General features: G+C 39.9%; 1 protein-coding gene across 1 annotated transcript in view; it reads right to left on the bottom strand.

Moving 5' to 3' along the window:
• Positions 1-13,107, bottom strand: part of LOC120316067 (acid-sensing ion channel 2-like) — a gene marked incomplete at its 5' end in the record, with an annotated part of 111,283 nt that overhangs the window by 34,110 nt on the left and 64,066 nt on the right. The window contains one exon of the mRNA XM_039361244.1: positions 8,251-8,378. Within this exon, the coding sequence (XP_039217178.1) occupies positions 8,251-8,378 (128 nt within the window). The remainder of the gene's footprint in view (positions 1-8,250; positions 8,379-13,107) is intronic.

The raw sequence follows: 13,107 nt of genomic DNA, 5'->3' as shown, positions 1-13,107 counted from the left end.
AGATCGATGGCACAATGGAAGACACAGTTGCAGATCAATGGTGAAAAGCTGGGAGAGGTTAATATCAAGAGAGGAATATTTCAAGGAGATTCATTATCACCATTACTATTTGTTATTGCACTGTTTCCTCTGTCAACAATACTGAATAACTCAGGACATGGCTATCAAACATCAAAAACATCTGCTAGACTATCCCACCTCCTTTACATGGATGATCTGAAGCTGTATGGAAAAACATCATCTGAAATAGAATCGCTGCTCAACACTGTCCGTATATATAGCCAAGATATTGTAATGGAGTTTGGCTTGGACAAATGTGCCACACTTACTATCAAACAAGGAAAAATAGTGAAAACTGAAGGAATCAAGATGCCCCACGAAAATAACATTAAGAGTCTGGATGAGGAAGAGTACTACAAATACTTGGGTATCCTTCAAGCTGACAACATCAAGCACACTGAAGTCAAGAAAAAGATTAGAGGTGAATACATCAAGAGAGTGAAGAAGATCTTAAAATCCAAACTCAATGGAGGAAATACCATAAAGGCAATCAACACCTGGGCAATCCCAGTCATTAGATACACAGCTGGAATAGTGGACTGGACTCAAGCAGAACTAAAAGCAATGGATAGGCAGACCAGAAAAATAATGACAATGAATCACGCCCTTCATCCACGCAGTGACATTGATAGACTTTATCTACCAAGGCAAATAGGTGGGCGTGGAATGCTACAAGTACATCAGATGGTTGAAGAAGAAAAAATGGCTTTGGAAGAATATCTGAAGAACAATGATGAAGATGCACTGAAATTAGTATATCAGGAAGGCTTACTAACTACTGGAGAGACCAAACTGGCCTACAAGAAAGACCAAATGAAGAACAGAATAGAGGCATGGGAAGACAAAGCACTACATGGCCAATACATGAAAAAAATAGCTGGGAAAGCAGATAATAATAAAACCTGGCAATGGCTAAGAGCAGGAAAATTGAAGAAAGAGACCGAGGGACTAATTCTGGCTGCACAAGACCAAGCCTTAAGGACAAATGCATACAAAGTCAAAATTGAGAAGACAGCAACAGACAGTAAGTGCCGCCTATGCAAAGAAGCTGAAGAAACAGTGGACCACTTGGTAAGCTGTTGCAAGAAGATTGCACAAACTGATTACAAGCAGCGGCATGACAAAGTAGCAACAATGGTGCATTGGAAGATCTGCAAAAAATATCATTTGCCTGTAAGCAAAAACTGGTGGGATCATAAAATAGAGAAAGTCATAGAAAATGATAAAATTAAACTGCTCTGGGACTTCAGAATTCAAACAGACAAGCACCTGCAACATAACACCCCAGACTTAACAATTGTCGATAAGAAAGACAAAAAAGTCTGGATAGTGGACGTGGCAGTGCCTGGAGATAGCAGAATAGAAGAGAAAGAACTGGAGAAGATAACAAAATACAAAGACCTACAAATAGAAATAGAAAGACTGTGGCAAAAGCAAGCAAGGGTAGTACCAATAGTCATAGGCTCCTTGGGTGCAATCCCAAAACAACTGGAGCACCACTTGAACACCATTGGCATTGACAAATTCGCTATTAGTCAATTGCAAAAGGCGGCCTTATTAGGAACTGCTTCCATCCTGCGACGATACCTGTAATACCATCAAACATCTATATCTGCCTATCCCAGGTCCTGGGTAAGGACTCGATAGGTAGACAAAATGCCAAATCCAGTCTGAACATCTGGCTGACTGTGCGATGATTGATGATAATAATAATAATAATAGTAGTAGTAGTAAAGTTGGAAGGGACCTTGGAGGTCATCTAGTCCAACCCCTGCTCAGGCAGGAAACCCTACACCATTTCGGACAAATGGCTGTCCAGTCTCTTCTTAAAAACTTCCAGTGTTGGAGCATTTATGCTGTTCCACTGATTAATTGTTCTCACTGTCAGGAAGTTTCTCCTTAGTTCTAGGTTGCTTCTCTCCTTGATAGTTTCCACCCGTTGCTTCTTGTCCTGCCTTCAGGTGCTTTGGAAAATAGCTTAATTCCCTCTTCTTTATGGCAGCCCCTGAGATATTGGAATACTGCTATCATGTCCCCCCTTGTCCTTCTCTTCGTTAAACTAGACATACCCAATTCTAGCAACCGTTCCTTATATGTTTTAGCCTCCAGTCCCCTAATCATCTTTGTTGCTCTTCTCTGTACTCTTTCTAGAGTCTCAACATCTTTTTTACATCGTGGTGACCAAAACTGGATGCAGTATTCCAAGTGTGGCCTTACCAAGGCATTGAAGAGTGGTATTAATACTTCACGTGATCTTGATTCTATCCCTCTGTTAATGCAGCCTAGCACTGTGTTGGCCTTTTTGGCAGCTGCAGCACACTGCTGGCTCATATTTAGGTGATTGTCTACTAGGACTCCGAGGTCCCTCTCACAGTTACTACTATTGAGCATGGTGCCACCTATGCTGTACTTGTGCATTTGGTTTTTCTTGCCTAAATGTAGAACCTTGCTTTTTTCACCATTGAATTTCATTTTGTTAGTTAGTGCCCAGTGTTCAAGTCTGTCCAGATCCTTCTGTATCTTAAGCCTGTCTTCTGGAGTGTTGGCTATTCCTGCCAGCTTGGTGTCGTCTGCAAATTTGATGAGTTCCCCATCTATCCCTTCATCCAAATCGTTGATGAAGATGTTGAAGAGTACTGGGCCCAGAACAGAGCCCTGGGGCACCCCACTACACACTTCCCTCCATATAGATGCAGTTCCACTGAGGACCACTCGCTGAGTACGGCCGGTCAGCCAGCTACGGATCCATCTGGTGGTGATTCTGTCTACCCCACATTTTTCTATCTTGTCAAGTAGTAGGTTGTGATCTACTTTATCAAATGCCTTACTGAAGTCCAAGTAAATTATGTCCACAGCATTCCTCTGATCCACTAATTTTGTCACTTGGTCAAAGAATGCAATAAGATTTGTCTGGCATGATCTATTTTTGACAAACCCATGTTGGCTTTTAGTAATGACTTTGTTTGCCTCTAGGTGTTCGTTGATTCGTTGTTTGATTATCTTTTCCAGGATCTTCCCAGGTATTGAGGTCAGGCTGATAGGTCTGTAATTTCCTGGATCCATTTTTTTTCCTTTTTTGAGGATGGGAACTACATCAGCTCTTTTCCAGTCCTCTGGTAGTTCCCCTGTGTTCCAGGATCTTTGAAAAATATAGTTCAGTGGCTCCGATATCACATCTGCCAGTTCCTTGAGAACTCTGGGGTGTAATCCATCTGGTCCTGGCGATTTGAACTCATCTAGGCTGGACAGGTGCTCACTAACCATTTTCTTGCCTATCTTAACTTGTGTTTCTGTTTTGTTTTTTATGGCACTATTTTTGATAGGTTGGTCTGTTTTTTCCCTTTGTGTAAAGACAGATGCAAAAAATGAGTTAAATAGTTCTGCTTTCTCCCTGTTGCTTGTCACCTTCTTGCCACTTCCACCCACTAATGGACCAATCATTTCCTTCACTTTTTTCTTGTTTTTTACATGTTGAAAGAAGCTTTTTTTGTTATTTTTGACTTTGGTCGCAAGCCTTAGTTCATTTTGAGCCTTGGCTTTCTTCACTTCATCTTTGCAGGCTGGGCTATTTGCTGATATTCTGACTTAGTTATGTTCCCCTCTTTCCACTTTCTATACTTGTCCTTTTTATCTTTCAATTTGTCAGAGAGTTCTTTATGCAGCCATGCTGGTTTCTTTTGAGAGCTGTTGTTTTTCCTCTTTGTTGGTATTGTGCTAGACTGTGCTTTTATTATCTCATTTTTCAAAATTTCCCAAGCTTCTTGAGTTGTTTTCCCCTTGAGGATTCTCATCCATGGAATCCCTCCCACGCCCTCTCTAAGTTTATTGAAATTAGCTCTCTTGAAGTCTTAAGACTCTAGTTTGACTGTGTTCTATTGCTTGTGCTTCTATAATGTTGAATTCTAATATTGCATGATCACTTCCTCCCAGTATTCCTATGGCTTCAACACCGTCTATCATTTCATCTCTGTTAGTGAGAATTAGATCCAAAATGGCTAATCCCCTAGTTCCCTTCTCTACTTTTTGGGAGACAAAGTTGTCTGCTAGATTTGCCAGGAACCTGTTTGATCTTCCACTTGGTGCGGAGTTTGTCTCCCAGTTGATGTCAGGGTAGTTAAAGTCCCCCATTACTATTGTGATGTGCTTCCTACATACCTTAGTTAGCTGACTAGCAAAAAGTTCATCTATTTCCTCTGTTTGGTTGGGTGGTCTGTAGTATACACCTATGGCAATGTCATTTCCCCCCCCCTTTTATATTGACCCAGATGCATTCAAGATAATTTTTATCATTGTTGTACTCTATTTCTGTGGAGATGTAGTTATTTCTTATATAGAGAGCAACTCTATGTTTTTCTTTCTTCAGAACTGTATAGATTTATTGAAAGTTCATAATTCAACTCCTGTAGTCTCCAAGGCAGATTATTTTTGTTTCCTTGCTGCTGGTTAGCCGTGCTCAGTCCACAAATTATGCTTTTGTTTTCACTATTGTACACTGATCAATGGACTGAATATCTTTGATACAATCAGGTTATGTTTGAAGTGTATCTCATTACCCGCTCTTAAACAAGCACAGTTGGGAAAGATTAGAGCTTAATTTCCTTGATGGCCATGGCCCAAGTAAAAGGGGTCAGGGCCAGACAGTTCTGTTTCTTCAATCTTCTTTTTCTTTAAGAAGTTATACATTGTCACTGGTGCCAAGTGAGGCTTATTTGCTGATATATCAACAGCAAGATATACCAATTTGCTTGGTATCTTAGAACTCCAAACTGTTTTGATATGATGAGCACAGATGACATTGGGTAATATCATTGTGGTCTCTCCCCCCTTTTAAACTACTTCCATCTCTACCTCCCCAAATCAAAAGGATTACAGTGGTTACCCACAATACATTTTTACTTCAATAATTTTGCAGCAATCAAGTAAAAGAAACTTAAAGTTTCTATCCCTTAATTGGAAAGAGAAAGAAATAATTTTGGGGATTCCAATTTGATAATGGGATTTGTAATCCAAAAATCTGCTAGACTCTGGTCAAAGAAAATAGATAGGCATCTTTGTAATCCCATATTTATCAGGATTAATTTGTATCAGTGTTTTTCAAACTTGGCAAATTTAAGGTGTGGATTTCAACTCTCAGAATTCCCAAGCTATCCAACTGAATAATTAAAAAGTAAAATTTTCTTTGCCATGTGGAAAAAATCATATTAAGAATTAATCTGGACATTATCTTTATACATTATGTATCTATGCAGAGATACTCTGAGACAAGAGAAAGTTTCAAATGCATAGTTTCCAAATGGAAGAACTTTGATTCTACCATCAGCATAAACTGGTCATTTCCATCTGTCCAACAAAATCAATTTGGTTAACAAGCAACATTAAATAATCTTAAAGAAAAAATGAAGGGAATAAGTTACAAAATGTATCAGTTGCTATTTGATGTTTTTTGCAAAAAAAAAAAAAAGAAAGAAAGAAAATGAGGGAGAGAACTTAGATGCAAGTGCTAAGCTCAACAGACAATGAGAGCAGATAGACAAAAGGGAATCGTGGGCAGGCTGAAATGGAGAAGCAATTCTACTTGTGTAATCTGATATGATGTCTCATTAAAGAACAATTATATCTTGTTTTTAGTTCATTATTCAGCAAAAGTCAAGGGTCATATACCCATTCAACATTATGGGGAGGAACTTGCAGATAATTACTTGGAAAATAATAGATTGGAAATAACTGCCCAAAAAAACAATAAAAAGGATGGATTCAGTGCCTAACCAAGAGATCTGAATTTTACCAGATATTTATTTCTATGTAATGTTTAGCTGTCCCACAGGACTGAGAACATCATTTATAAAAGGCTGTACATGAATTACTTCAATAAATAAATAATGAGAGTTTTTTTCTGTAAAGATTGTGAAGGAATCAACTGTGTTGGGTAAGATAGAAAGTGCTGGGAAAATGTCACTTTCTGATTGCATTGCTTAATGATGGCAATACTGGTCCCAAAAGTTATGTCTCATTCCCTCCACCTTATATTGCTGACTTCTCACATAATGATCAAAAAATTACTTCAGTCATATATTCCACAGCAACCTGTTATTTCTGCTGGGATAATGTGAACTGTAGTGCAATGCTTATAGAAAGCAGCAACAGACTGGGAATATCTTTTGGCATAGACCAGAGAAGATAACTAGCTTCCCTTCACATATCTAGGCTTGCCATTCTCACAATCTTCTCCTGTTGGCCAGGCTGACTTGGGAGTGCTGGGAATTGATGACCAAAAGGTTAGAAGGACACCAGGCTGCTTCCTCCTCCTTTAGATGAAAAGTCTCTACTGCTTTACTCTCTAGAGAAGACATGTCAAACACAAGGCCTGGGGGCCGGATGCGGCCTGCAAAGTGGTTTCATGTGACCCACAAAACCATCCTGGAAAGAGTCAGGGAACAGCCCTCACTGCCTTGGCCCTGGCTCAGGCGGGCCGGGAGCCAATGTAGAATTTTGTGGTGGCTATCTATGCTGAAACGCATTCAGTCTTAGCTCCACAAGGGCGTCTAGAAACAGTGAGGAACCAGCCCCTGCTGTGTCAGCTCCACTCCCTGGGTGCATACTGGGGAGGTGTCATCCTTTGTGGGGAATGAAGAAATGGACCATGCCTTGGCACTTGCCCTGGTCCCCCCCCTTCTGCCAGAGACTCTCAGATCTGTCCCACTCCTGCCCAAGCCCCCACATGCACCCTTGACGCAAGTGATGTAGAGCTGGCCATGCCCACCCAGTAGGCCACACCCACCCTGGCCACACACACCACCCCCCTGAGGGCAATCACAATGCTGATGCGGCCCTCAATGAGTAAAGTTTACCCTCTGGAGAGTAAAGATTTGGGACAGACATCTGAGAGCCTTCTCACATCCATTCCACAGCAATCCTTCTATTATTGCCTCTGTCTCTCTTGCCAGCTGACTTCTGCCTAATACTCTCTGTGCCCTGTGTCAACTGTTGCCTCTCAATTCACAAAGTCTATTTTCCGTTATTATAACCCATATACCACATATGGTTCCCAAGTCACAGAATGTATAATGGGAATCCCCATCCTCTTTTTATAAAATCAACCTCAGATATTTTTCTCATATTTTGATGGTCTTTCTCTCTTTCCATATTGCCTGAACATTTCACAAAATGAATCTCAAAGGCCCACTTCAGCCTTCCTACTCAGTATCACTACATCTTCAACCTTTTTGCTTAATTGAAGCTTCTTTAATTTTTATGGCCAAATTGGCAGAAATGGTTGTTTCAGGGAATATTTCATCTTTCTCAACATATTGCCTTTGGCAGCATAATTACTGCAAAGGAAAGAAAGGTTCTGCAGCTTCAGTAATTACTTTCATAATACTATAGTGTGGACTAAACATGAACCAATCCCTCCCTCCCCCCCAAAAAAAACTTTTGAGAAGGCATTATAGACATCTGCCACTCCCTTGTTCCAACAATTGCTGGACCTAACCAAATTTATGTGAGAACAGTTACTTTTTTATATATAATTTAGAACTATGACTACTTGGACAAAGGCATGTAAATGCTATTGCTGTGCATTTATTTATAAGTAAATAAAAAATAAGGACAAGCTCTGCTGAAAGAATCAAATCAATCAATGAGCTGGCAAAACTTTGGCTTCTCCTTGATCTCAAGTAAGACTACGTGCGTGCTTACATTTGGAAAAGCTATAAGTTATGCAACAATGCCAGATTATATATTAGACATAATTCAGAATATTGTTTCTTTTGTGATATTTTTTCAATAGTAATTTCACATTCATATAAACTGCACAAGGAAGACTGACATGTAGTTTAAACCTCACATGCGGAAACTTCTTTCTTGGAAATCCCCCACACAGTTCTTTCTATGAATGATTCAGAATGAACTAGGCCATAGAATTCTGGGAATTCTTTTTAAAAGGCAATTCTCAGGATTCTTGCAAGTATAAATTAAATTATTATAAATCCAACTCAACTTCTGTAGCTATGATTTTTTTTTGTCTTCATCATAATTCTTAACCCAAAAGTCAACAGATAAGACCCAATCTCAAGATCAGTCTGCTTTTGTTAAGGTTGTCATCAAAGCATTCAACCAAGGAAGCTTTTCTTCTCTTTCTGCCTTAGAAGTAAAACAGGCAGGTACCTAACCTGTCTGAGGAAAATAACTTACCCTTTGTTCTTGCATGGCTACAAAAGTTTGGAAACCAGGTGCCACACCAAAGCCAAGTTCTTGAACAAATGGCGGCTCCGACTGACTGTGGATCTGGACTTTGACTCCTGCTTCAAATGTTGTTTCATCTAAAAAGAGAACAGAATACATGAATGAACTAGAGAACACTAAGTTCTTTGAGAATTAGTGCTGCATAGAAGCTAAACTATATCACCCATCACCTTGTAAAATCATATAGTCTTTTTAATTTGTATGTACTGTGGTAAAATGTACTGTGGTGCCAACTCATAGAAAGAGTCCAATGCTACTACAGAAACATAGGATAGCACCAGTAAATTCTCAATGCCAAACCCAAAATGAGAAAGCTTAATTTGTGTGTAAACCAAAGAGAAACAATTCTCTTAAGCCCCAAAGGTTTCCTCTGGGAAATCATTTATAATTCTATTTTTAATCTCTCGGTGCAGATATTATATCACGATGAAATCCATACTACTCTATCAATTCCCTCACCCTTTTTTTTAGTAGAATAAGTCCATTACAGAGTTTTTCTTACTAGTTGCCCATAATTAAGCTGTCTCCCATAAACTGGCTGACATTAACATTGAAGCTCAGTAAAGCTCCCAGGATAATTGATCATTAGTTCGATTTTTTTTCTGAGTTTGGAAACTATGGAGATTTAACTCTGTTGCATGGACAAAACAGCAGTGTTTTAAATCCTTCATTTCTGCATATTTACATCTAAAATTGACCGCTTTGTATTACCTGATTAACTACATCTGCATTTGTTCCGTATAACTCATATATGAATGGTTTTCAAAAAGTGGATTTAAAACTCAAACCTGATGCTAGTGGAAAATGCAACTAACTTCCATTTCTGGCAAATAACACCCTATCTTGCAAGAAGCAACAAATAAATTGATGCACGTATTACTGATACATGACAGCATTGAGGATCCATTTTTCCCTACAGATTATCTGGGAATTGGGGTCACTGAGCTGTCAAACACATTCTCTGCCTGTTTGGGAACTACCAGCTAATAACTCTTTAGGGCATTCTCTGCATGTTTGTTCACATTTCACAATACTTTTCCATATTCAAGAGAGCATTTTGTTTCCCTCTGTTCATTTCAGCTCACTTGACAGCAACCCTCTAGGAACTCAGCTGTCTCCTTGCGTTGCAGATGGGAGTGCTGCACAGGCAATTCCAATACTTCCTTCGTATTTGGCAAAAAATACCACAGAGGGGGAAAAAAACTTTCTAGTTTAAATCTCCTTGACAATGAGGTCATTTTCCTTAATTGGTTAATTTTAGTTGTATACTGACAAAACAGAATAATAAATTAATAGAGGTGGAAGTGAAAGTTGGAAATACAACTGTAGTCTCTTTCACTAAATGTTTTAATGCTGTGCTTTTACAGATGCAGCAGAAAACACAGTAGATTTGGTCAGATTGGTTCAGTTTATAAATGCTGTAAAATATTTTTTTTTCTGGTGCGGCCTTCATTTCTACAGAAACATCTCAAAGATAAGCATGATTTTATTTTTAAGAGAGCCCAAACAGAGACACAAGAATTCCCTTATATCATGTTGAAAAGCTTATTTGGCAATCTGTGATGTTCATGAATATCAGTTATACAATTTGGGTGAAAGGAAGAGCATTCAGCTTGTTTAGTTATATACTTTAAAATCTGCATCACTTCAAATAACTCTAGATTGTGTATATGTGTGTATATTTATAAAATGTGTGTGTGTGTGTGTGTGTGTGTGTATCTATATATATCTCCTTGTTGTTGTTGTTGTTGTTAATTGCGAAGTCGTGTCCGACTCATCGCGACCCCATGGACAACGTTCCTCCAGGTCTTCCTGTCCTCTACCATCTTCTGGAGTCCATTTAAATTCACACCTACTGCTTCAGTGACTCCATCCAGCCATCTCATTCTCTGTCGTCCCCTTCTTCTATTGCCCTCAATCTTTCCCAGCATTAGGCTCTTCTCCAGTGAATCCTTCCTTCTCATTAGGTGGCCAAAGTACTTGAGTTTCAACTTCAGGATCTGGCCTTCTAAAGAGCAGTCGGGGTTGATCTCTTCTAGGACTGACCGGTTTGAACGCCTTGCAGTCCAAGGGACTCGCAGGAGTCTTCTCCAGCACCATAGTTCAAAGGCCTCAATTCTTTTGCGCTCAGCCTTTCTTATGGTCCAACTTTCACAGCCATACATTGCAACTGGGAAAACCATGGCCTGGACTATACGCACTTTTGTTGGCAGGGTGATGTCTCTGCTTTTTAGAATGCTGCCTAGATTTGCCATAGCTTTCCTCCCCAGGAGCAAGCGTCTTTTAATTTCTTGGCTGCAGTCCCCATCTGAGGTGATCTTGGAGCCCAGAAAAATAAAATCTGTCACTACCTCCATTTCTTCCCCATCTATTTGCCAGGAATTGAGAGGGCCGGATGCCATGATTTTGGTTTTCTTAATGTTGAGTTTCAAGCCAACTTTTGCACTCTCCTTCTTCACCCGCATCAAGAGGCTCTTTAGTTCCTCTTCACTTTCTGCCATTAGAGTGGTATCATCTGCATATCTTAGGTTGTTGATATTTCTCCCGGCAATCTTAATTCCAACTTTTGATTCATCTAGCCCTGCCTTTCTCATGATGTGCTCTGCATATAAGTTAAATAGGCAGGGCGACAGTATACAGCCTTGCCGGACTCCTTTTCCAATTTTGAACCAATCAGTGGTTCCGTGTTCGGTTCTCACTGTTGCTTCTTGACCCACATATAGGTTTCTCAAGAGACAAATGAGATGGTCTGGTACTCCCATCTCTTTAAGAACTTGCCACAATTTGTTGTGATCCACACAATCAAAGGCTTTTGCATAGTCAATGAAGCAGAAGTAGATGTTTTTCTGGAACTCCCTAGCTTTCTCCATGATCCAGCGTATGTTGGCAATTTGATCTCTAGTTCCTCTGCCTCTTCGAAATCCTGCCTGTACTTCTGGTAGTTCTCGATCCACATACTGCTGGAGTCTAGCTTGTAGGATTTTAAGCATAACTTTACTAGCATGTGAAATGAGTGCAATGGTGCGATAGTTTGAACATTCTTTGGCATTGCCTTTCTTTGGAATTGGAATGTAAACTGACCTTTTCCAGTCCTGTGGCCACTGTTGAGTTTTCCAAATTTGCTGGCAAATTGAGTGTAGCACTTTTACTGCATCGTCTTTTAAGATTTTGAATAGCTCAGCTGGAATACTGTCACCTCCACTAGCTTTGTTGTTGCTCAGATTTTCTAAGGCCCATTTCACTTCACATTCTAGGATGTCTGGTTCGAGGTCAGTGACCATCTCATTGTGGTTATCTGGGATGTTAAGCTCATTCTTGTATAGTTCTTCTGTGTAGTTTTGCCATCTCTTCTTAATCTCTTCTGCCTCTGTTAGGTCTCTGCCATTTTGGTCCTTTATCATGCCCATCTTTGCATGAAACGTTCCCTTCATATCTCCAATTTTCGTGAAGAGATCTCTGGTCCTCCCTATTCTGTTGTTTTCTTCTATTTCTTTGCACTGTTCATTTAAGAAGGCATTCTTATCTCTTCTAGCTACTCTCTGGAATTCTGCATTCAATTGGGTGTATCTTTCTCTTTCTCCTTTGCCTTTCGCTTCCCTTCTTTCCTCAGCTATTTGCAAAGCTTCCTCAGACAGCCATTTTGCTTTCTTGCATTTCTTTTTCTTTGGGATGGTTTTAGTTGCTACCTCTTGTACAATGTTGCGAACTTCCATCCATAGTTCTTCAGGCACTCTGTCTATCAGATCCAGTTCCTTAAATCTATTTGTCACCTCTACTGTATATTCATCAGGAATATGATTTAGTTCATACCTGAGTGGCCTAGTGATTTTCCCTACTTTTTTCAATTTAAGCCTAAATTTTGCAACGAGAAGCTCATGATCTGAGCCACAGTCAGCTCCTGGTCTTGTTTTTACTGACTGTATAGAGCTTCTCCATCTTTGGCTGCAGAGCACATAGTCAATCTGATTTCTATGTTGACCGTCTGGTGATGTCCATGTGTAGAGCCGTCTCTTGGGTTGTTGGAAAAGAGTGTTTGTTATGACCATCTTATTCTCTTGACAAAATTCTATTAGCCTGTGCCCTGCTTCATTTTGTACTCCAAGGCCAAACTTGCCTGTTATTCCGGTTATCTTTTGGCTTCCTACCTTAGCATTCCAATCCCCCATGATGATAAGGACATCATTTTTTGGTGTTAATTCTATAAGGTGCTGTAGGGCTTCATAGAACCGGTCAATTTCATCCTCTTCAGCACCAGTGGTTGGGGCATAGATTTGGACTACTGTGATATTGAATGGTTTGCCTTGGATTCGAATAGAGATCATTCTGTCATTTTGAGGATTGTATCCCAGTATTGCTTTTCCTGTTCTTTTATTGACTATGAAGGCTACTCCATTTCTTCTGAGGGATTCTTGCCCACAGTAGTATACCTGATGGTCATCTGAGTTAAATTCACCCATTCCTGTCCATTTTAGTTCGCTGATTCCTAAGATGTCGATGTTCAGTCTTGTCATCTCTTTTTTGACTACGTCTAGCTTGCCTTGATTCATGGATCTTACATTCCAGGTTCCTATGGAGAAAAAATCTTTACAGCATTGGACTTTCCTTTCACCACCAGATATATCCACAGCTGAGCGTCCTTTCGGCTTTGGCCCAGTTGCTTCATTCTTTCTGGCGCTACTAGTACTAGCCCTCTGCTCTTCCCCAATAGCATATTGGACACCTTCCGACCTGAGGGGCTCATCTTCCAGCGTCATATCTTTTTTCCTTTTAGTACTGTCCATGGGGTTTTCATGGCAAAGATACTGG

The sequence above is a fragment of the Crotalus tigris genome, unplaced genomic scaffold (assembly GCF_016545835.1).
Source record: "Crotalus tigris isolate CLP2741 ecotype Arizona unplaced genomic scaffold, ASM1654583v1 scf7180000019221.656610, whole genome shotgun sequence".
Classification (NCBI taxonomy): Eukaryota; Metazoa; Chordata; class Lepidosauria; order Squamata; family Viperidae; genus Crotalus; species Crotalus tigris.
Note: the sequence above shows the minus strand (reverse complement) of the source record. Positions and strands in the feature narration are given on the sequence as shown.